This window comes from Amblyomma maculatum, chromosome 7, assembly GCF_055883805.1.
Source record: "Amblyomma maculatum isolate TAMU_Amacu chromosome 7, ASM5588380v1, whole genome shotgun sequence".
In the NCBI taxonomy this organism is placed as follows: domain Eukaryota; kingdom Metazoa; phylum Arthropoda; class Arachnida; order Ixodida; family Ixodidae; genus Amblyomma; species Amblyomma maculatum.
This window is the reverse complement of record NC_139350.1, coordinates 3,538,309-3,563,046: the sequence shown is the minus strand read 5'-3', so window position 1 is coordinate 3,563,046 and position 24,738 is coordinate 3,538,309. Positions and strand designations below refer to the sequence as shown.

The following is a 24,738-nucleotide window of genomic DNA, read 5'->3' as shown; positions in this document are numbered from 1 at the left end:
ACAGAGCAATGCGAAAAAACTGCTGAGGAGGAACGTTTGCGCAAAAAATAAGTAAGGAAGAAACGAATTGCGCATATCATAGCAGGCGTCTGTCTTTAAACACATGCGGTAGTGTAGCAGTGAAGAATTAGATCGAGCGCCTAAGAAGTTTTTTGTTTCAGTTTGACGGTGTATACTTTAGAGAATTATTGTTATTGCTCTTCTAGCCCTTTCTCGAAACCGCCATATTGCGCACTACTGTCTGATACGTGAAGAAAGGAACGATAGGAAAAGACCCAGCTCGGCGAGTTGCGTTACAAAAGGAGCGCCACGTATTTTGCGCAAGGATGCAGGGGATTCTTTCGAGGTACAGTACAGAGCGGCGTCATGGCTATGGCAGCCTGCATTACGCGCATCAAGAGCCGCGGACGGGTAAAGTTTGAAATTTGCTGCCTATATAACCGCTGTTTTTCGTTAGTGCCACAAATGTACGCGATTCGTTCACTCAACATGCTGTCTTTTCTAATTGCTTCGAAAGGGTGTGGCTACTTGCGGCTTGGCGCCGCAGCTTCGCAGTTCTCTTCTGGCATGTTCATCAGGTTGAGTGTACTTTATCATCTGCGCTGCAAGCTTTTTTTTTAACGTTTTTGCATATGACACTCTTGCGAAATTACCTTTGTTTGCTCACTTTTTATTCGATTTTTACGTCACGGTAATGCAGGCATTTCAGTGAGGTGAGTTGAAGCTGAATAGTTGAGGAGTTGAAGTAACAATGGGAAAACGCCGTTACATAAATGAATCGCTCCTACAGCTAAGAAACAGACAATAATATATCAGTGCATACAAAACTGCCGAAGCTATTGCCATACAATAGTGTAGCAAAAGCGGGAAGTCGCGAGATCGTAGTGCAGTCCGCAGAAGAGAGCGGTAGCCGTTCCTTTAGGCGCAGTCAGCGAGAGCGTTTCGTTCATTCCAAACGTGGTCGGCAGCGATACAATATGATGCCGCGTGAACGCAGTCGCCTTTATTTTTCAAGTTGAGCTTGCTTTCTTTACCTACGTGAGAAGATGTCCCCTGCAGAAAAAACTAACAGGAAAAGATAAGCTTTTCCACATTGTGCTCAAGCTGTACTCTGGTTCGGGTTACTTGAGTTCGTAGTTGAAATTGATTTTAGGGAGCGCGCAGAGGAGACAGAGGGAAAGAAGGCTCATTAAAACATTGCTTCTGTTGTTTTCATGCTAACTCCTTCATTTTGTCTGTCTCATTTGCACCGTCCTTAGGATCAATGTCTGTTTCAAACCATCACATAAATGCGCTAGAGCCGAAAGTGAAGGAAAAAAAATATTAATTAGTGATTTCATAATTGAATAGAATTGAAAAAAAAAACAAAACATGAAGACAGTCATGCGTTGCCAAACAATATGGGGTTGAATGCACCAGCGTCGATTACGGAAGTCTTGCCTTAAGTTGTGTAAAACATCTTATATGTGACAGCACATAGGCATGATAATGTTGTTGACACTTTTTGCAGCCACAGCTTTTATAAGATATACTGTGGAACAAGTATGTTTCATGAACTGACTGTTCGTTAGGGATAATCATCGTGAGTTATAGAACACCTGAGAAATGTTATGTAGGATAATCGGAGCAATGCAGGGCATCTGTAACATGCAGAAGTTCGCGATTTGCGACACTGCGCGATCCTGAGGTCATGTGGGAACAGCCCACCCTCGGCTAGTCCCGCATGGCATCTCGCTGCGTCCGGGGCAAAGGGCATCCTGGTCGTTAAGTCCAGGACTACGCTTTGGGCTACAAGGTTCTTCGTCAGAGGCGACGCACCACTTGATGGTGGCCGCTTCCCGTTCGCGCAACCTGACTTGACACTCCAGGTAGCACAGGACGTATCACGTCTGCTGTTATGAGGAGGATAGCGCTAATGAACATTCTCAAGGAGAGGTTACACGCAACATAAATGTACGCTGTATTTATAAATGGTAATAAGATTATGTATGTATGTATGTATGTATGTATGTATGTATGTATGTATCTATGCATGTGTGTATGTATGTATGTATGTATGTATGTATGTATGTATGTATGTATGTATGTATGTATGTATGTATGTATGTATGTATGTATGTATGTATGTATGTATGTATGTATGTATGTATGTATGTATGTATGTATGTATGTATGTATGTATGTATGTATGTATGTATGTATGCATGCATGCATGTATGCATGTATGCATGTATGTAAGTATGTATGTATGTATGTATGTATGCATGTATGCATGTATGTATGCATGTATGCATGTATGTATGCATGTATGTATGTATGTATGTATGTATGTATGTATGTATGTATGTATGTATGTATGTATGTATGTATGTATGTATGTATGTATGTATGTATGTATGTATGTATGTATGTATGTATGTATGTATGTATGTATGTATGTATGTATGTATGTATGTATGTATGTATGTATGGTGTTTTGCAATTTTATCGGAACCTTCTTGGAAAATTTCTCGCCTCGACCGTGGGAAATTTGCCAAGAAGGTTCCAATAAAATTGCCGAACACTGTATAAATACCGATGCGAAAGGAGACTGAGTATCCGCCGATGGATCTCAGTTGGCAGTGCATGGGGGAGAATTTCGAAGATCATGGGTGCTGTTGTGCGCGGCCAAAGCCGCCCAGAAATTCAGCCGCACGCCGAACTTCTTCGGCGAACGCCTCCTTCATAAAATCTGGATACTTCTCTGCAAAGCATCAATGCACTGGAGGCGAGCCGTGCCAAAGGGAGAGAAGCGACGTGTTTCAACATGAGCTGAGCGTCCAGACAGTACGGCGCCGTGGCTCTAGCGGTGGACCCTTTCTCGCCCGCGGCGTATTTGAAGCAAGAGCGCAGCAAGCTCTCCCATTGGCCCTGCGAAAGTGCTGCCATCGGATTGGACCATTTGAGCGTCATCGGTTTCTCGGTTACGGAGACTCAAGTGCTTCCGTTCGAGACTCCGAGTGTAAGTTCGTCACTAGCGTCCATCGGGAGCAGTTCGCCCCCTGAGAGAGCGGATGCGGCGGAATCTCCCCGGCCGTCGCAGCGCGAGAACAGTCGCGTATGGCTATGTTAGCTTTCGGCCCCAGAGCCGATCTCGTTGTGTAAATGCCTGTAAATAGTGTATAAAGCCTTTTCTTCATCTCACCAGCGCCGACTCGGATTCATCGCTACTGCCCAGGGAGTGGACAGCCCTCGTTCACGAAACGGGTGACCAGCGCTACGCAACCAACTTTTTGGCACAACCCTGTTGACGGTGGGCTACGGTGGGCTACCCCACCGGCACAACAGTGCGGATCCCACCGGTGGAATGCGGTAGCCTTTCTTGCAGTTTCTTGTAGATTTTCAGCCATAAAATATATAAACAATTGTTGCTCATCAACACCAAAAATGAATAAAAATAAAAATATTCATTCCTTTCCAATTTCTTTGATGTCGCTGACTGTTCGCTTACTTGATCAGCATGTCATAACCAGCCCTGATTGGCTTTCAGTTATCTTCCCAATTTCTCGAGTCAATAAGTAGATCAAACTGCGCTCGGCGGCTCTAAATTGGCGCTTCTTCTCGCAGCCCTGTTCGATCAATAATCGCATGGCGTGCCACCCGGTCATGTGGACTTGCGCCACTGCTATTGTTATCACTAGTGCTGCGAAGCCATGCTAAGAGATGAACGTGGGATGCGCTTGAGGCTTGGCTACGATCTGCTTTATCCATTTTCAACACTACATCGCGTGTATGCGTTAATTGATTGAAGCTTCGAGGCGACGCATCCGCTTCCGCGCATGCTGAAATAAAAATGTGCGGTCAGGATCGATCCCGAGTCCTTGATGTCAACCGTCGAGCGTACTAAACCACTGTGGCGAAGCAGGAATACTGCTCTTTGCAAGGAGCAAATGTTTCTGCGCGTCCTGCTTCAGCGTCTGTACACGAGAGAGTATCGTTCACGGAGGACTAAACCTCAATCAACACTTTACGCGGCCCGGTCACTTGCAAGTAGCAACTGTTTTCGCGCACTCTGCTTCATTAGCTGCATGCATCAGCTACATCGTGGTGCCTATAAATTCGAAGCGCCTCTCAGAGGCAGCACGAAAGCTACCGCAAGTACCTCAGGTTATCGTATTTCTTAACCTGCGATATTTCTAACTTTTCTGCAGACAAACACATGTCCTCTAGAGCCTGCAAAGCGCGTACACTCTAAGAAAAAAACCGGCTGAAATTGGGAGTAACTTCTACTTTGGTCCTCAAATCGGGCCGTTACTCCGCGAAAGTAGCAACTGCGGCGAGAAGCCTGCCGTGTGCAAATTTGGAGGATTAATGTTTAGTTCTGGCTTGAAAAAAACTAAAAAGAGTAGGAACGGGAAGACGAACTGTTCACTTGATCCTTGGCCTCCCTTTCTGCCTCTCTCTTTGCTCGTCTCAGGTGCAGAGGATATGTGTTCCTGGCTTGATGGACAAAACGTGCATATATACTGTGTTGCTGGAATTGCATACTACGCGCTGTAAGGAGCTTCTTGACGCTGGGTGCGTCGCTGGCATCCGCGATGCACAGGGAGAAGGGCTGTATGTGCACTGGGGCCGAACTTGTCCCAGTATTGATTTGGAAATAGTCGGAAGTCCGGAAACTAGGAGGCGAGAACGTATACGCATATGAAAAATATGACGCAAGTAAGCACGTTTTTCTACGAAGCCGCTGCGCACCTGTAAGAAAACAAAGGCAGTATCTTTTTTCTAGAGCTTCCATATTTCGATAGATCGTTTCGAGCGTTTCGAGAGAGATCATGAACACTGCGCCTCTGATATCTTATGACACACTGACGATTACCGTACAACTAAAACTGGAATTGAATAATGTGGGCTACCACGCATAACAAACTTCACAGCTGATCTTGAGGGCACTCTAACGCAATGCTTACTGGTAAAATGTTCAATGCGGGCTCAATCGCAGGCTCCAAACAGGGCCTATGCATTAGCGAGCGTAGCCTGCACCACGGCCCAGTATAAACAGCAGAAAGACAAAAATAAATAAAACGAAGAAGAGAGTAGTTTACCGAACGATGGGCCCATGAGAAAAAAAAACAACAACATAAAGCGCTTGTAATGCACAATATTTTGCGTATTTCTGAAGCTTTTGCGCTCCTCCTTGCTCAGCGTATAAACAAGCTGAGCCGTCGGTCATCCCAACGCTTCCCGAAATGTTTACACACAAATAAGATTTAGTTACCAGCAAAATAGTGTCGTCGCTGCTGCGCTTGCCGATATTGAAGCCTGGTCGCACATTTTTCCTTGAAGGTTTGTGCTACAACTCCGTGTTCAGCGAAAATTACGCCCACGGTAGCAGAGCATCACCGAAGAGCCGGCGCTGTTAAATTTGTCAGCGATGTCATTCCAGTGCACAAAATAGTGCGCATAGACATCCTGAACATTAGTTGCAAGCCTCCTGAGAGCACGCAGCAAGCTCCAATAGTAGAGAAGTTGTAATTGTTAGAGCGGCAGCAATGACCTGTACACTTCGAAACACGAAATTCCAACCTTATAAACGCGTTCATGCCAAAAAAACGTAAAAATATTTCAGTCCGTCACAGTTCTCGGCGTGGTCGAGTGGTTAGCGTAGCGTCAGTGCACGTTAAAGAACCCCAGGTGGTCGAAATTTCCGGAGTCCTCCACTACGGCGTCTCTCATATAGCCTGAGTCGCGTTGGGACGTTAAACCTCATACACCAAACCAAGCAAGCCAGTAAGTACCCTCCAGCGGAATGTGTAAGCTATCCACGCCAGCAAGCATGGCCACGTTTTTTACTGCATGTTGTGGTAAGGTTTTATTGAATGAATATGACTACTGGGTGAACATACGTTCAGCCGTTGCACGGGATATGCATAAGAAAATGCCTTAATGTTCAATGAAAACCATATTTGCCGGGAGCAAAACGTTACCGGTATGTGTAACTATGCCTTGCAAAGACGATAATCTTATTGGCAAGGGAACAATTTTCAATCTAGTTGGGTCTATACAATGCACCTTGAAAGGACAGAAGTACATACTGAATTTACTGTCATAAAAGTGCGATTAAACTATGGGATTAAATTTTCAGTCAGCTACCTTCCTCAAATGGTTTAAAAAACAACCAGGTAGTTCAGGGACACCAACACTAGAAAATACGCTTTATGAGGTATGAAGACGGCTTCTGCAGTTTTGGCAGACACTAGAAAAAAATGTCATAACGTTAACTAGTGTTGTAGATTATACTACCTAACTTTTTACCTGGAACTGTTAGGCGGCACCTGGCTGGAATTAGTAGTCGGCCTTTAGCAATGACGATATCAGATTTCATAATTTGGAAGCCATGGTTCATCCAGCGCTTTGCCTCAGCAAATTTTAGCTCTTTCGCATCACAAAACGCGTCCTTGCGAAAAACCCGTGCTCTGAGATAATCCCCGTCGGCATCAAACAATAGCGCATTTGTCGATGGTCTTTGCTGTCTCGCCGGTGCTGCTCGCTGCTGCGGCCCACGCGTGACAGAGAAAGTCATTAAGCAAGGACCCATTGACTGATATCAAAGCGCGCGTGTTTTGACGTGAGATAGCCGAAGTCATAGGAAAATGCCATGGCACAGCCGCGCGTTCTTATCAGGATAATAACCCCCATGGCACCGAAGTAGAAACATTTGTTTTTTGATGGCAAAAGAGAGCAGCAGGACACAAACAGAGAAACGACAAACGCTGCTACGGCTTACAAATGACATTTTCCGACTGATTGCCGGGTGCAGACCTACACGCGTCTGTGTAACGTTGCTCTGTTTCTGCTAGCGATTACTTTAGTAAATACCTCTTACATAATCGATAGGAAGCTGAATGGTCTGCTTTGCAAGTCCTTATATAGCGTCCCCTTTCTTACAAAGGTAAATTTAGCGCTCTTCCATGATTGCGGTACCGTCGTTGACACTAGCCATTGCGTATAGACGGCGGCCAGTTTTCCTAGCACGATATCGCCCCGTCCTTCGACAAATCTGTTATTACCTGGTCTTCCCTATCTGAATTCCCCCTTTGCATACTTTATGAAGTATTTTTAACCTTGTATTTTGTCCCTGGCGGAAGCTCTTTACTACTGCCCACCTCATTATTGTCCTGACTGACTACTTCGGCAACTGTATACAACATACAGTGTGCGCTTTCAGCAACTACAAAAAAAATACACAAGGTGTACAGGGATCACGTAAAACCCCAATGTCACCACAAAGCAACAGCTGCCTCACGGAACTTTATAGGTGCGATGACAGGCAAGCAAGTACCCATTTTACAGCAGCTAAGCATAGCACTGCACGAGCAACTATTTCCTATAGTTTCCACCATTATCTTTTGCGCAATGCATGACTTGCCTGTTTGCGGGAAGCAGTCTGACAGTGGGGTATTCAATGATCTACTTGACTTTCGGGTAAAAGCTGTAGATACTCGCCTTCAGGAACACTTTGCTTCTTCTGCTGGCAATGGCAAGATCACTTCCGTCCGCGCCCAGAACGAGACCTTTTCAATCTGTAGTGACATATTGAAAGAGCAAATAGTAGCTGAAGCAAACACAACGTTTGCTTTTTCCGTCCCTGCGGATGAAACTGCAGATATTACAGGGAAGGAACAGGTGTCTATGGGCATTCATTGACAAGGCAGGAAACGAAGTTTACGTTCAAAGGTAGTTTTGGGGAATATTAGAGGTCGAGGAACTAAACTCTGCTTTCATTGTCTCTGCGATCTGAATTTTTTTAAGTGACGCCGGGATTATTCTTTCAAACATCGTTTGACAGGGGTACGATGGATGCTTTACACTGACTGGAAAAGAAACAGGAGTGAACAGAATCATACAGAAAGAGCATCCGAAGGCTCTATACTTCCACTGCGGATGTCAAAAACTGAACCTCGTGACCAACGTTTTAAACGAGGTCTCCATAATATGGAACACAATAGTAATTATCAAGCAAACCATGAACTTTTTCCATAACAGCGTGCTCCGAAAGAAATTTTTGTCCAACAATCTTATGCTATGTGAACAAGATGGTCTGCAAAGTACAAGTCAATTGGAACCGTCTCTCATCATTACATGGCCATAGTCGAAGCGCTCGAGGAGCTAGCGTCGAAGGAATCAAGCTCAACGTGGCAATTACGCAACGAGCTCACATCATATTTTATCGGTTGCCTGCATATTGCAGCGAAGTGGAGCGCACTGCTGGAACTCGTTACCAGCCACGATAGCTGACTCCCGTTGACGATAGCCTGCTCCCGCTCACGTAAGGTGCCATTGAAGGTGCCAGTCGGAAGCAGGCCGAACAGAACAGCAGGACCAACACACCAGCGGGCGCCAATTTCATCAGCGCAGGGCTTGCGCCGTGGTAGCTAGCGATGGCGTTTACGTGCGGCAGCGCTGAATGGTTTATCCCTCTTACTGCCGTAGCCCTAAGTGCCTCGCAAGGTAAAAAGCTGTCTTTCTTACGATGATGCTTCGGAGCGAGAACAAACTAAAATAAATAATTACAACAATTCAACGCTTCTGAACCAAATATTGAGCGAAAGCATTAGCTGCAGGTGATCGAGCGTTTTCTTCTTCTCTTTTTCTTCTTCCTCAGCCCACATATAAAGCCCCGCTTTAACGAAGCCGTATGAACGTGCCTTAGTGGCCTATAGGGGTCACGTGAATGCCAGGGTCCTAGCAAGCTGATTCTGACATAACCGTCCCATGTGAAACGGGAGACCCAAGTTGGCAGCTCCTGCCAACTGAGCCGCGGCTCCGACCGCGCCACGCCGACCGCTTCTGTTGGGCGCCCATCTCTCGCTTTTGTGTCACGTGGGGTGTGACGTCACAGCGTCACGTGGGTAAGACGTACGTGGCTACCGCCGCGCTACGCTGAAGGCTCGAAACGTAGCTTTCACAATAAAACACTTGACGGCTGTAAGCAGGTCTCGTGTCCGGGGTGGTGCGAAGAGATACACTTCGCTGGCTCCTACGTTTAGAACATTGTGCCATCGCTGCAGCCCAATATCCCGCTTGTTAAGCTGCCTCGTGCTGTGCTTTGCATGACGCCGCCTTAACCTACATTTAACGTGCGTAATGGCTCAGAAGAGGGAAACGAAGGCGAAGAACGAACTACATCGCGCACCGAATTCGCATTTGCGCGAGTGCCTCGCTCGCAAAAAAGCCGTCTTGTCTGACCACGAGTCGTCGCAGCAACAGCGTTGCCCCTTAGCGGTTGACAGAAGTGCCACCTGCCACGTCTTAGAGGCGGCAAACTAGAGAGGGGAATATCTCCCTTTTGTATTATACGAGACGTGAGAGAGACTCGAATGTTCTAAAAATCCGGTGATAATAAAATACTTGGTTATAAAGAAAGGCGTTATTGTGCTCTTTGTTACTACTTAAACGGAGTGGAAGCGCATGCATCTGCACTTACCACACATCAAAAATAATAATGGAAGGTTTAACAGGCCTCTATCTAAGTAGACAAAGCGAAAGTGCGCTACTCCTTCATGAATGTCATGGAGCATGGCTCTGGCAGGCGGTTGCTGGCAGCTGACGTGGCCGCGCACTGACTGCCTAACGTTGCGTATGGCAGGAGAGCTGCCAACTCGAGCCTCTTCTTTCATATAGGAGGGTGATATCATAATCAGCCTGCCAATACTCTTGAATTCACGTTATCCCCATGTCGCGCAGGCACGTTCATACGGCTCGATTAAAGCGGGGCTTTATATGTTGGCTGGTAGCTTGCGCTATCGCGTCCTACCCTTAAAGGCGGGGCTTATGTGTCCGCCCATAATTTTTTTCTCAAAATACTGCTGATATTTTCCTAGAGCTTCGAAGTACACTATTAAAACACGAATTCTTAACCTTTCCCGGAAACATCAACCCATGACTCGGTGCCAATTTATCCTTGTAAGAAACGCGCAACAGAAAGAGCGTTGCTCGTACAAAAATTTATGAATCTAATATAAACACTTTTGACTTTAAATTATAGTTTTTTTTCAACGACTATATGTGCTTGGAGTTGAGCAAGGCTTCCGCTTTCGTAAATCATTCGATGTTGCTACATAAACTCGAGACGTATGTGAACTCTTGTCGCCAACACCTGTTCCAATTCACGGGCATCAAAAATCATTAATTACGATTCAGGTTTAGAAATCGTATCCTTGACCCTATTTTGTACCTTATTATATTAATGACGTAATATTAGGTGGTAAATTTCTATTTGTTCTTTACATGAACAACTGTATCGTGTTTCTATCTGGGAAGTACATCCGGGAAGAAAAAAAAATGCGTACCTTCTGTTTGAAATTACTATTGAGTACTGCATAGGGGAAAACAAATTCTATAGATAATTACGGTACGCCTAATGGGAAATCTGAGCGCAAAGGTTTAATCATTTTGCGACATGCTAAGGCAGAGAATTTCAGAGCTACCTGTACGTAAGTATGAGCACTTACAAGACGCTCTTTGTTTTTCTCACGAGCCAAATAGAATTTCTTATAGAAGAGGAAGAAGAGCCACGAGCAACAGGCACGGAGCTCGTGGCTCGTTCTCTTCATGTAAGGAATTCCCCTTGACTGGTGACTCCATTATTTAAGAGGACAACAACATGACTCTCTTTCTCTCGGTTGCAGCGGCATTGAAACCAACGGCGACGGGCACCAAGACCACCGAACGGGAGCATAAGAGCCGCGCCCTTAAAAATTCGCTGGTGTTAAATGAATCGAAAATGAAATGCGTCCTATATTTTGTGCCTTAATAGCCGATGTATGCAAAACGGTTGTATTAGTTCCGTACGTAATATGAGTAGAAGAATGCGTCAGATTGCTTGGCGTGTTATGTTCAGATCACAAGCCATGGTCTGATCATGCCATACCTCTAATCTCAAAACTTACTATGGCTATTGGGATGATGGACCAGTGTCGTCATTTCCTTCCAGTGATATTGAAACATGTGTTACATTTCGGTCTGTGTGCTTTATTGATGTACCCTGGGGTACATAAATAAATATTACATATTTATGGTAAGGTACATATTTGCTACCTTTGTTGTGTTATTTTAGCATAGGGCAACGCAATACCTAAAATGCAAACAATCACTCTTCTAGAGAATAGTGTGTTCCATGAAGTCGAAAATGCATCATTCCCGGAACATACGGCGCCATTCTTTCCTAAAGAAAAATAATAGGGCGCAGGGTATGTAGGCGTTTAAATTATTTTCGCTTACGAAAGTTCTTTTGAAGGTACTGTTGATTTACTTTTACGCATACCGTCTATGACGAGGCCTTATAGTTTATTATTTCTTGGAAAACGGGTCTGGTCCTACAGCTGACTCCTAAAGCCTCCACGTGCTTTCGGTAAAAAGGCTGAATTTTGCAGTTGGCGGGACGCATATTTGAAACCCCGGGCTAGAAAACATGTCTTTGTCTCCGAACAGAATACAGGTACTCTTACCGAAACGTTTCGTTGCTGTCTGAAGCTCCTCTCGCGACCATCTTTCATTATCTTGTGTTAAAAGTCCCAATCTTTCCGTTCTAGCGATGAGCATTGTGCATGCGTTTTGAACCACTCGAGAGCCTCGCACAGCCGGCCTTTCATTTCCTTATACTACTTTTAGTCCGAAAGTAGGTCCATCTCGCACTATTGACAAATCACTTAATTGCTGGTGTTATAAAGAGGAGAGCGGCTTTGCCTTTTGGGAAAGTCCGTATCATAATATTTACTCACGAGCGTTCTTGCTGAGTCATTCTGCCGAGAAAGCTTGTGTTCAAGGCCTGGTTGAATGATTTATATGGTCATGGTTTGCAAAATTATTCTCGGTAGAACAGCATATATATTTTGGAGGGCAGTCATGCGGCGCACAAGTGAGCGATTCTTGCAAAACAGTCGCTGCGCCCTTAGCGGCGTCGCTGCGCGTATTCCAGTCAAGCTCGTAGGACTGCGTTTATGACCTCAGCGGCTGTGTTGGCGCCAGATTACGTAACCTTTGCACGTAGCCTCACGCAGATGTGGAACTGCGGGTAGCACTCTGCGCGGACGTTGGTACGGCGTTGAGGAAACTGCGGCAGGAGGGTAGCTCAATAAGCGGACGACCAGGACTGGGCGTCATATGCATGGTGCGCCGGCCGAGTTCCCTCGGATACAGAAAGCCATGCGAAGACCTTGCATTGTCCAGCGTTCAGCGCTGCTGGCGATAGCCAGCAACCAGACACCGGTGTACAGTGTGCCTTGCGAGGCAAGGCGAACAAGAGCATCGCAAGGGAAATTTCCGCTGCGTTAAAGAGATCCTGTTGAGCCCCGAAATTTACGTCGCAGAGCGCAAAATAACAAATATGTGTTTCCTTAAACGTGTGCAATACACTGAATCCAGCGGAATCCAGAGCAGAGAAAAGAAAGAAGATGGCTACACGGTATCAAAGAGAACTGAACAAGGCTTGAGGAGGAGCCCCAGTTTGGAAGCCGAGCCAACGTTTCGACAAGGGCCTTCTCTTGGTTTTGGCAGCGCAATCATCAGTGATCAATGGAATACACAAAATTATCTTCGAACGGTGCGATCCATTTCGTAAACTAGACTAGCCGGCGAGGGTGCAACCATGTTGTCAGAGGCAATAACAAAAATATATAACCAAATGACTAACTACCATTCCTCTTCCCGACATCAAAAAGAGACATTCATGTTACGGTGAAATTCTCTCCAGCAACAACTGTATATATAGTACTGACTCCCGAGATAGAACGCTGCCGTTCACGACACTGCTGGAGGAACCCTGGTTCTGAAACCGAAGCTCAAATGTGGCATTCCTCACTGGGAAAAGCAAACCATGTTTTTCAGAACTTTATTTGGCACTGACGCGGTACAGGTAATTTTCTCGTCAGTCATTTAACTGCAGAGCATTGTGTGTTGGCAGCGCTCGCCGTACCAGGTGCTAGCTGCGAATAATAAAGTCTTGCGGCATCATTGGAAGGGAATTTCCGCTGTCAACTCTATTAACCTTGGTGCTCGGGGCCGAAGCTCAAGTGGAGTATCATTAAGATAAAGTGCAGTATCCAGTGACACCGTCCTGACATCCGTCGTCGGCAGCACGTGGAACAAAATTTTTTTTCCGAAAGATATACACAAGTGAAATTTCATTTTTAATTATGCCTTTAAGTACGTACTGAACAACATTGAATATGCTGTAGAACTGACGGTGCCTCTTCTCTGTGCGGATGGCTTTACGTGAATATATATGACATCCGCACAGGTGGCGACATCGGCACCGGAAGAACCGTCGACGCGTCCGCGCCGCCACTGCGAGGCCTAAGAGGTTCTGGGACCACGCCGTCATCCCCTACGAGATCGAGTCCAACTTCAGTGGTGAGCATACTTTTTTCGCATGCCATTACCACTTGTATGGGGCTCAGTTGGCCTCGCAGGAAGCCGCTAGGCGCTCTGGAAGCCTTTGTCACGTATGCATCCGATGTCACAATGCTGCGCAGCTCCTCAGCGCTGTTGTGTACATCACAATACCTCTTTGGGAAATTCTGCTGTGTTTTGTATTGGCCTTACCTGTGCAGTGCACCTGCACTGTTAATCAGGTTCTACGCTGTTTCTGGTTAGTAATTGCACCTTCAGTAGAACTTTTGGAAGTTTCACGTAACTAAATGCAAGTTCGTTTCACATAGAAAGTGAGACAGAGATGTGGAACAATGCTGCAGCTAAATAAAGCAGTCCTATTTGCGTTTTTAGAGCGTCGTATATCAGCTATACCTTGAAGTTTATTATGCGGGACCGCGCTTCTGGTAGGTCGTGATGACAGGGGTCCAGCATGCAACAGAGGCCTCTGCTCAGTGTGCACGCGCAACAATCCTTGCAGTTCGCATTTCTCCCATTGGTGTTGCAGCACTGTGGCTATGAACGATTCTATACAGTTCGACAGAACTCAGCTCAGTCCGAACCCGGTCCGTCACCAGAAGTTTTACCATGAATGATACTATATCGCCGACAGTAGTATAAGAACTCTGAATGTTCTATAACGGTGCATCTTACCACACGGAGTAAAAGTACCTACCTGACAATATACACGGTTGCCATTCTGTGTGCTGCCTTTCACTCGGGATTAACACTGTCAATCAGAAAATATACTTGCGCTCTAATTAGGCTACTGATAAGAACTACACATGGGATAAACGCATATGAGTTGAGTAAAGCAGACAAAACGGGGATGGCAAGATGCCTTTATTATCAGTATTTCTATGTGAAGCGAAGATTCCGCAGTAAGAGTCACAACTTGAAAACAAAATTGTCTTTCTAGGATATATATAACAGAGCTGATTAAGGGGACTACAATTCTTAAAACCTCAGCTAGTATCATAATGGACTATAGCTCAAAAGCCAAAGTGACCGAAAAAAGGCTCCTAAAGATATGCAAATTAAAGTAGTGCCATTTTGAGCTGTGTGGCATCAGCTCTACGTATCTTTGATTGCGATGGTCTCTGATTGGCCACATGCTGACTGACGATCACATGCTGATTGACGACCGTATGCAATGAACAGCACAGGCAATCGGTGGCAGTTAACACGCGTGGTGTTCGGCTGCTCGCGTCTTCCGAAGGATGGTCTCTGATTGGCCACATGCTGATTGACGATCACATGCTGATTGACGACCGCATGCAGTGAACAGCACAGGCAATCGGTGGCAGTTAACACGCGTGGTGTTCGGCTGCTCGCGTCTTCCAAAGGATGGTCTCTGATTGGCCACATGCTGATTGACGAACGTATGCAATAAACAGCAAAGGCAATCGGTGGCAGTTAACACGCGTGGTGTTCGGCTGCTCGCGTCTTCCGAAGGATGGTCTCTGATTGGCCACATGCTGATTGACGGCCGTATGCAATGAACAGCACATACAATCGGTGGCAGTTAACACGCGTGGTGTTCGGCTGCTCGCGTCTTCCGAAGGATGGTCTCTGATTGGCCACATGCTGATTGACGATCACATGCTGATTGACGAACGTATGCAATAAACAGCACAGGCAATCGGTGGCAGTTAACACGCGTGGTGTTCGGCTGCTCGCGTCTTCCGAAGGATGGTCTCTGATTGGCCACATGCTGATTGACGATCACATGCTGATTGACGACCGTATGCAATGAACAGCACAGGCAATCGGTGGCAGTTAACACGCGTGGTGTTCGGCTGCTCGCGTCTTCCGAAGGATGGTCTCTGATTGGCCACATGCTGATTGACAACCGTATGCAATGAACAGCACATGCAATCGGTGGCAGTTAACACGCGTGGTGTTCGGCTGCTCGCGTCTTCCGAAGGATGGTCTCTGATTGGCCACATGCTGATTGACGAACGTATGCAATGAACAGCACAGGCAATCGGTGGCAGTTAACACGCGTGGTGTTCGGCTGCTCGCGTCTTCCGAAGGATGGTCTCTGATTGGCCACATTCTGATTGACGATCACATGCTGATTAACGACCGTATGCAATGAACAGCACAGGCAATCGGTGGCAGTTAACACGCGTGGTGTTCGGCTGCTCGCGTCTTCCGAAGGATGGTCTCTGATTGGCCACATGCTGATTGACGATCACATGCTGATTGACGACCGTATGCAATGAACAGCACAGGCAATCGGTGGCAGTTAACACGCGTGGTGTTCGGCTGCTCGCGTCTTCCGAAGGATGGTCTCTGATTGGCCACATGCTGATTGATGACCGTATGCAATGAACAGCACAGGCAATCAGTGGCAGTTAACGCGCGTGGTGTTCGGCTGCTCGCGTCTTCCGAAGGATGGTCTCTGATTGGCCACATGCTGATTGACGATCACATGCTGATTGACGACCGCATGCAGTGAACAGCACAGGCAATCGGTGGCAGTTAACACGCGTGGTGTTCGGCTGCTCGCGTCTTCCAAAGGATGGTCTCTGATTGGCCACATGCTGATTGACGAACGTATGCAATAAACAGCACAGGCAATCGGTGGCAGTTAACACGCGTGGTGTTCGGCTGCTCGCGTCTTCCGAAGGATGGTCTCTGATTGGCCACATGCTGATTGACGATCACATGCTGATTGACGACCGTATGCAATGAACAGCACAGGCAATCGGTGGCAGTTAACACGCGTGGTGTTCGGCTGCTCGCGTCTTCCGAAGGATGGTCTCTGATTGGCCACATGCTGATTGACGACCGTATGCAATGAACAGCACAGGCAATCGGTGGCAGTTAACACGCGTGGTGTTCGGCTGCTCGCGTCTTCCGAAGGATGGTCTCTGATTGGCGACATGCTGATTGATGACCGTATGCAATGAACAGCACAGGCAATCAGTGGCAGTTAACGCGCGTGGTGTTCGGCTGCTCGCGTCTTCCGAACGATGGTCTGTGATTGGCCACATGCTGATTGACGATCACATGCTGATTGACGACCGTATGCAATGAACAGCACAGGCAATCGGTGACAGTTAACGCGCGTGGTGTTCGGCTGCTCGCGTCTTCCGAAGGATGGTCTCTGATTGGCCACATGCTGATTGACGATCACATGCTGATTGACGACCGTATGCAATGAACAGCACAGGCAATCGGTGGCAGTTAACACGCGTGGTGTTCGGCTGCTCGCGTCTTCCGAAGGATGGTCTCTGATTGGCCACATGCTGATTGACGACCGTATGCAATGAACAGCAGAGGTTCGGCTGCTCGCGTCTTCCGAAGGATGGTCTCTGTTTGGTCACATGCTGATTGACGATCACATGCTGATTGACGACCGTATGCAATGAACAGCACAGGCAATCGGTGGCAGTTAACACGCGTGGTGTTCGGCTGCTCGCGTCTTCCGAAGGATGTCTGTGATTGGCCACATGCTGATTGACGATCACATGCTGATTGGCGACCGTATGCAATGAACAGCACATGCAATCAGTGGCAGTTAACACGCGTGGTGTTCGGCTGCTCGCGTCTTCCGAAGGATGGTCTCTGATTGGCCACATGCTGATTGACGATCACATGCTGATTGACGACCGTATGCAATGAACAGCACGGGCAATCGGTGGCAGTTAACAGGCGTGGTGTTCGGCTGCTCGCGTCTTCCCAGGGATCGAAACCGGGTCACGGCGATATTAATTTTTTATTTTCAAAATCTCAAGCCACTCATCAGACTACAGCTCAGCCACTGAGTGGAAGCGTTAGTGCTAGGGCTCAAAGAAAAGCGAAGAGGAGCCATTGCCTTAGGGTAATCTCTCTCTTTCTATCTCATACACACACACACGCACACACGCTCACACGCACGCGCGCGCACACACACACACACAAACGCACGCACGCGCACACACACAAACACACGCACGCAAGCACGCACACACACACACATGCACGCACGCGTGCGTGTGTGTGTTAAAATTATAGCATAAAAGGGCCGATGCTTTTCTGAACATCCAAAATGTAGATTAAATTTTCAATAAAGTCATTTTATTGTCCCTCTCTGTGTGCTTTTATTATGCAGGGGCATCACCATTCATATTACCAAAGTAACGCGGTGTGACACTGAACCATGTTCTCGCAGAGTTCGTGCATGCATCGCCGGGCAGTGAAACCTTGCAATAAGTTATATGTCCTTCTTATGATTAGCCAGGACAAATAAATAGAGCAAATACATTTGGTCCGTCTTTGGTTGCGAATGTCTTCCTGAGTAACCCGCAAAGAGTCGCTGTTTGACAACATATAAGGCAGTATCCGGGGCTAGTGCTTTGTCTATGTAATTCCACTTTCCTAGTTTAAAAGATGCGATTGAACTAACTTGTGTTCATGTCTGCACATAACAAATTTATTCCGAACACCAGCAGTGGTAAATGATCATTACATTTAAGCCTGGCAGTAATGATCATATTGTGTATTTAGAGTATAGGACATGATAATTACCACACAACAGGCGCACTCAAGCAGGAAAGAAATATAAATGAAATGCCCGAAGTGATTTTGCACTGCAATGATTTTATTTCAGCGTAACGCAGAGGGAAATTTGCACTTCCTACATATTCATTGGGATATATTATTCAATGGAACAGCTTGATCGAATGTCGAGGAAAGAAAAAGGTTGCAAAAGGAAGTGAACAGGAAGTCGTGGTACGAAGGCGCATGTTCTAATACAAGCTTTTGGAAATATTTATAATTCTAGCGACTATTAAAAATGATTTAATAATTTTGATTTGCACTGACGCGAAACGTATTCTTAAAGAGCGTCCGTAAGGCCGAAATTGTCACGGAAGTGAGAGCGATCAATAGGTTTGGTTTGGTCTGTGGGATTTAACGTCCCAAAGCGACTCAGGCTATGAGAGACGCCGTAGTGAAGAGCACCAAAAAATTCGACCCCCTGGGGTTCTTTAACGTGAACTGACATCGCACAGCACACGGGCGCCTGGCTTTTCACCTCCCTCGAAAAGCGGCTGCGAGGCCGACATTCGATCCCGCGTACTTGGGAACAGTAGTCGAGCGCCGTAACCACTGCGCCACCCCGGCGGGGCAGAGGATCAATACGAGGGTATAAATGCCGGTAACAAAATTCATACATTACACGTCACAACTGCCTGACATGAAATGTTTGATGAATATGTCTACAATAGGCAAATTATCACTAGGAAATATCCTAACTGTGACCAGAACATAGTCATACCGCCTCTATGCTGTATTGTCAGTTAGCAACAACCATCCACATACGGCGGAGCTCTTGCAGTAGGTTTTCGCTCTACACATCATGACACACAGCCAGAGGTGCAGAACGAAGTCATCTTTATCGGAGTCGGCTCTGGATGGGTTTTTTTTTTTGTAATAGGAACGCCTGGCTTTTTGGAAACTCATCAGCTTATAAAAGTGTAGTGATTTCAACGTACGGTACAGCCCGACCAACGTGGCAACAATGAACTATCCAACTTGGGGACACCGAAGCATCACCTTCGTCGTGAAGGCCGATCAGTTTTCGGCGAAGTGCTCTTCAACTGAAATTAACGCTCATCTGACACTCAGCAGCTGAACGTCATCCTCACGATCGTCGTTATCATAGAATTAGTTAAGAGCAACCTTCGGTGCCAACTAAAATTATAAATAGCAGCTCTGACCTGAAAGGTGTGCAACCCATGAATAATTATCAGATACGTTTATTCGTTGATGAAGGAAATGGATGCACCGTAAGCTCAATGAACGCGTACCGTGAAAACGTAGCACCTATTCCCACTCCTCGACCGTCTCGACGCGCCATACACTACGGTAATTGATTTAAGGCTCGAGATGATTTTCGGGAGAATAAGCGCAAACTAATTAGATGAAGACTGCAGACGCATTGGCAACCTATTGAATTGGTAGCCTATTGGTAGCCGTTGTGCTAGATTCGACACAGCGGTCAGGTGCGATGTCGTGGCCGTACCATCGGCACTTTCTCAGTTTTCCGCTGAAGCCAGAACCACAGCACTTGATGATACTCATAGAGCCTTTTTTTCGAACAGTTCAGCCGTCGCTTTCCCGCAACAACACAGTCGGCAGGTAGAAAAGTTAATTAAACAGAGCGCACGTGAGCGAAACGTTGATTTACACTTTTCGTTTAAAGTTTGAAGACCAAAGGGTTTGCTTCTGAGAAATGTACACTGTGCCCTTTCCCATTGTAGGACTTCCATGAGGGCTGCAGGAGCCTCACTACACAGAAGCAATCAGCTGGGCCAAAATCTTTCACATAGGGGGCGCAAGAACGCTATGTTTCCCCGCAGTGATCTGGCTGAGGAGAGGCTGCCGGTTCGCGCCGACCTTCAGGACAACTGCTTTCACATCGCGCCCATTTTGATCACGTGTGCAACAACGGAAGAAAAAAACATGTTTCCCTGCACTCTAAACCTGATTCCCAAAATGTTTTAAAAGTTCTATTTTTAGATGGAATGCTTTAAAAGTTCTACTAATAACTGGAACTTATGTGGAGCTAGAGTAAAAGTGTAGTAACAGCGCTCGCCTCCTTTTTCTCCCACGAGTAGTGGCCTAGTCCCCTATGGAATGCCTCTAGGAACTGCAAGACTATATCGAAAAATAACTGGAATTAACTTGCAACCAAGGGAGTTCAACTGCAACAGAAACGAAAAGCGTCGACGCCTCATCGGCGACTTTTTCCCGCTCTCTCATTTCGTCCTACACATCCTTGCCGAGCTCAGTGAGCGCCCTGCATCAAACGCTCGCCAATCCTGCGCCAAATGCGCGGCGGGGCACGAGGCCGCGCTGCGTTGCAACACATGTTCAATGCTCGGCCATGCAGAAACTCGCAAAGTCCGCGAAATCTATCGCATGCACTCGGGTGGACCCGAGTTAGCTCGGTCGCTGACAGCAAGGAAACAAGAAATATGGTCCTCACATGGTAATACGCTGCTCCTCTTCTCTGGCTTTCTCCGCCGGCGACCGGATGTAAAATCGCAGCTACCACATGTGAAAATTGGCTCTCAGTATTGAGCTGTGGAGATGAATACATATTAACCCTTACTTTTTTCACTTTTTACTCTTCAAGGCATTGCATAGCTGTTAGCAACCAATTGCAACTAGATGGCATTGCGAGCTTCTGCCCGACCTTCACAATTTTTGCCGCAAAGTTCTTCTCAAAGATTTTGCGGTTTCGGCGCATCTTTAATAGCCAAGTGTGACGTTTTTCTGACCAGGACAAATAAAATAAAGAATAGTGAACATTCTAGAGACTTAGTTCTACCATGTTTCACAGCCAAGCTGCATTGCATTCCATCGAGCATAAATTTTAAATAGTATCTGCCGGAGATCTCAGCCGGACTGATTTCTTCACACTCTACGTGACATCATGAGTGGTATGTCCAACGATAATTACTCGGACTTTGGTAATGAAAGAAAATTTTGACTCCATTTGCATATCCCAGGCTCAATTTACCTGATATTGCATGCCTTATTATGGAGCAACCTGTATTGGCAGCAAATGAAAAAAGAAACGAATATTCATTATGCACATAAAATTTCAATCAAAATGCAGTTTATTGAAATATAGTCGACAGAAACAATACAAATTGACACTTCATAGTATAAGCACGTGAACGTAAGGACAACACTGCATGATGTTGCCGAGTGTATTTTCATTATTGCCGCGTTCCTAATCACACTTGTGGCGCCGACATGCGGCCGGACTGGATTTCCGACGTTTTAGCTGGCCTTTAGTGACCCCGGCGTTCTTTAGTTACGTTTTAGTGACCCCGGCGTTCTTTGTCTTCCTCTCTCAAGCTCTCGGCAGCTTTGCCGCGTCCCATTGGCGCGTCACTGAATATTAAACCTACCTTCTAGCCAAGATTGGCTGCTCCGGTCGTTTGACGGTGACAATATCTTCCTTTTTAGGCACATCTTCAGCGAATGAGTTCCACTCCGTGAGAGTTCGCGGGAGATTTGAATGTTTGCATTGGTTATTCCGTACAAACCATGGGACTAAAGTGTAAAAGTGCCTGTCTCCGGTTTTTTAGTTATTGCATGGTGGACGTAAGGCTTTAATGATGTTAGAAATTTCCACAAAGAATTGATTGAAGAACGACTAATGAAGAAATATTGGTGTCGTATGTGGAGAGGTTGTATGGGATAGCCTATCGCTAGAGCTGGTGTGGAGAGTCACTACAATGCAATTTATTGTCAGTAAAGCGTACTGCGCGCCTTCATACATTTTACAATTCTTAAATATATTCTATCGTGCGCATCCCATACTGTGTCAGCGTATTTGATTTTCGTCCTAAGGAAATAAATACAGCCAATTCTTTAGAGTTGGTGGCTGCTCCCAAAAAGTGCCATGATATCTTTTTGCTGGTGATGTGAAATAATTGAGGTGGGCTGTACAACTAAATTGGGTATAAATAACACCCAAATATTTGCAACAGGCAACTTCAGAAATTTGTCTATTATTTCAATAGTTCATGTTTAGTGTTAACGTTTTCTTGTTTTTCGCATAAGCACCATATTTCTGTATTAATAAGGATTCCAACCTGGTGCACCAGCTCACAACATCGCTAAGTACATTTAGCAAACTACTGGACAGAAGGTGAGTGGATCGATTTATGCAGCATGCAATCACCGCTAAAAAGACCAATCACAACATCGGAACCAATAATAGAAAGTATATCATTCACATAAACTAAAAACAAAAACAGGCTAAGTACACTCTGTTTTTGTACAGTTGAGAAGGTTAGAGAGGATGATCACAACAATCAATGTGCACAAAATGTGTATGGAGCTTTAATTAGCCAACATTCCAGTCATTTGAGAGAAAAAGGAGCTCCGAAGGCCTTTTTTAAAGGCTACTCGAAAATAGATCATATCCCCAGTGTCAACCAGGTAATAGGGAAAAAGAGAGCGGTCTAGATTACAACCACCCACTACCCGTAGCCTTAGCAAGAAAGCATTTGACTCAGTCCACACTTCGGTAGTCATGCAGGGATTGCGGAATCGGGAGGATGAGGACACATATGTGAAAGTACTGGACGATATCTATTGCGGCTGCACAGGAACCGTAGTCTTCCACAAAAAAAAAAGTAATTAAATCCCCGTAAGGAAGGGTATTTCGCAAGGAAGCGCTATCGCTCCAGCGCTATTCTCCGCTTTCTTACAGAAGAATTCAGAGTTGTGGACTGGAAACTGTTTGGAATAAGGTTTAATAGAGAATAGCTGAGTAATCTGCGATTCGCTGATGGCATTGCCTTGCTGTGTAGCTCAGGCGATGAACTGCAAAAATGATTAATGACTTACGCAGACAATGCAAAACGGCAAGCTTAAAATCAATATGGAGAAAGATAAGGTGATGTTCAAAAGCCTCGGAAAAGAACAGCAGTTTAAAATAGGCAGCGAAGCACTGGAAGTGGGTAAAACATACGTCTGCCTAGGAAAGGTAGGGACAATGAGAGACAAATGGCTAGAAGAATAAGATGAAGTGCGTGAGGCGAGTACACGACTACCTGATTACCAGTGCTCGCCTCTGGGGCACAAATGGCGAGGCTAACGAAACAAAGTTCGACCTAAGCTGAATACATCGCAGAGAGCTATGGGACGAAAAATGATAAACGTAAGGCTAAGAAACAGGAGGCGTGCAGAATGGGCCAGGGGTAAAACTCGTGTTAATTATATTCTAGCGGAAATCAAGAAGAAATGGGCATAGGAATGTATTGCGAAGGCAGTGCATGCCCCTTCCCTGGGCAGATTCTAGGAGGTGCCTGATTTGAGCTTACAGCATACAAATGTAGCCACGCAGTTTGAAATTAGCGCCGGATTTATAACGAAACAGAACAGAAGCAACCCCAATATAAATACAGGTTTTATTATCGAATAATAAATATATATACGTCTAGTCTACGTCAGTACAAGTAGAAACATTTGCACGTCTTGTTCGGTTTCTAGACACCCGAACTTTGAAAACAAACACATTATTAAGTGCATGCACTCGTATAACGTTTATTGACTGATAGTATGCGCTCTGAAGTCATTTTGCCACTTCTAGCCCGCTAGCCAATTTTTCCTTGAGCCGGTAAACGGTACACCTGTTTTTCCTTGAACCTCCTCGATTCGCAAACAGCTTAATTTCCTTGTAGATCTCGTTTTTCGAACTTCACACAACAGAAGTTTCTCTCAGTATCAGCATTTGTAATTGAAAGTGACAAAGTGACAAAGTGCAATTTTGAATTTTCCGCTCCTGGCGTAACACGTATTGTTGCGCCTGGAGCGGTAAATTACATTCGCATAAAGTTTCCTTCAGCCATGCGGCCGCGTGCCAGAAAATTAGACTCCAAGTTTGATGAAGTGCATCTGTGCTGAGCAGTCAGGCTGCCTTTTCGCATCACTATTCATGAATGCAACTGAAAAGACGTTGGGGCGAACTTCTTATAACCACGATGGGGCAAATGTCGGACTGAGCTATCTATTGAATATCCTCATTAACAGGACTGGAACTTTTCTGCGGGCAGAAAACCATGTCGGCACACTTCGCCTCTCCTCGACCAAGTGTCACTGGCTAGGGATGCTCGATCTTAATGGAGGAAGTACTTTATGTTTACACTGTGTTCTCAACGGGGCACGCAGCTGCAGCTGCTCATATGGAGAGTGACATGCGCCTCCAATTTCTCCGCGCTTGCACGGAGGCTCCCAGCCGCGCGTGCCTCGACACGCACCATCCGCTGCGGCGGATGGTGCGTGTCGCTACTGCAACTGCAAAATATGTGAGCAAAGCTTGGAAATAGTGGCTAGTGATTGTGCTTATTTTCGGCTGTATCTGCAATTACAAAGCAAATTGCCCGACATTGCGCTAAGACTGACGTTCAAAGTTGCCGGGAAGTGTTCACGGAACCAATCTGAAATTTTCATCGGGTCGTAATATTAAGAATGTGGCAATAAAGTAACAAGTAATGGCAACCCTGGAAGTGTAAGAGTAATTGACTGGATTCGAAATGCACGAACGCGAGAAGGAACGGGAGAAAGTTAGGTGGGCGGATGCGATTATGGGGCGTTTCCAGGGATTAGGTGGATGCAGCTGGTTCAGGACCGAGGGATATGAAAGGAATTTTCGCCCTGCAGTGGGAGCTGCTGTTGCTGATAATGATGACGTTGCAATATGCACACTGATTATCCTAACCATGAGAAATAATTTGTAAGGAACACCTACTTTCGCAGCTGTCATTTAAAGTCAACTTTTTAGCCAGGCAATGCGCCCATTAATGCTGT

The 24,738-nt window shown here is 46.0% G+C and overlaps 1 protein-coding gene across 1 annotated transcript in view; it reads left to right on the top strand.

Annotated features, from left to right (window-relative positions):
- Positions 1-24,738, top strand: part of LOC146182609 (bone morphogenetic protein 1 homolog) — a 191,224-nt gene that overhangs the window by 7,551 nt on the left and 158,935 nt on the right. The window contains exon 3 of the mRNA XM_084609568.1: positions 13,280-13,392. Coding sequence (XP_084465694.1) covers positions 13,280-13,392 — 113 coding nt within the window. The remainder of the gene's footprint in view (positions 1-13,279; positions 13,393-24,738) is intronic.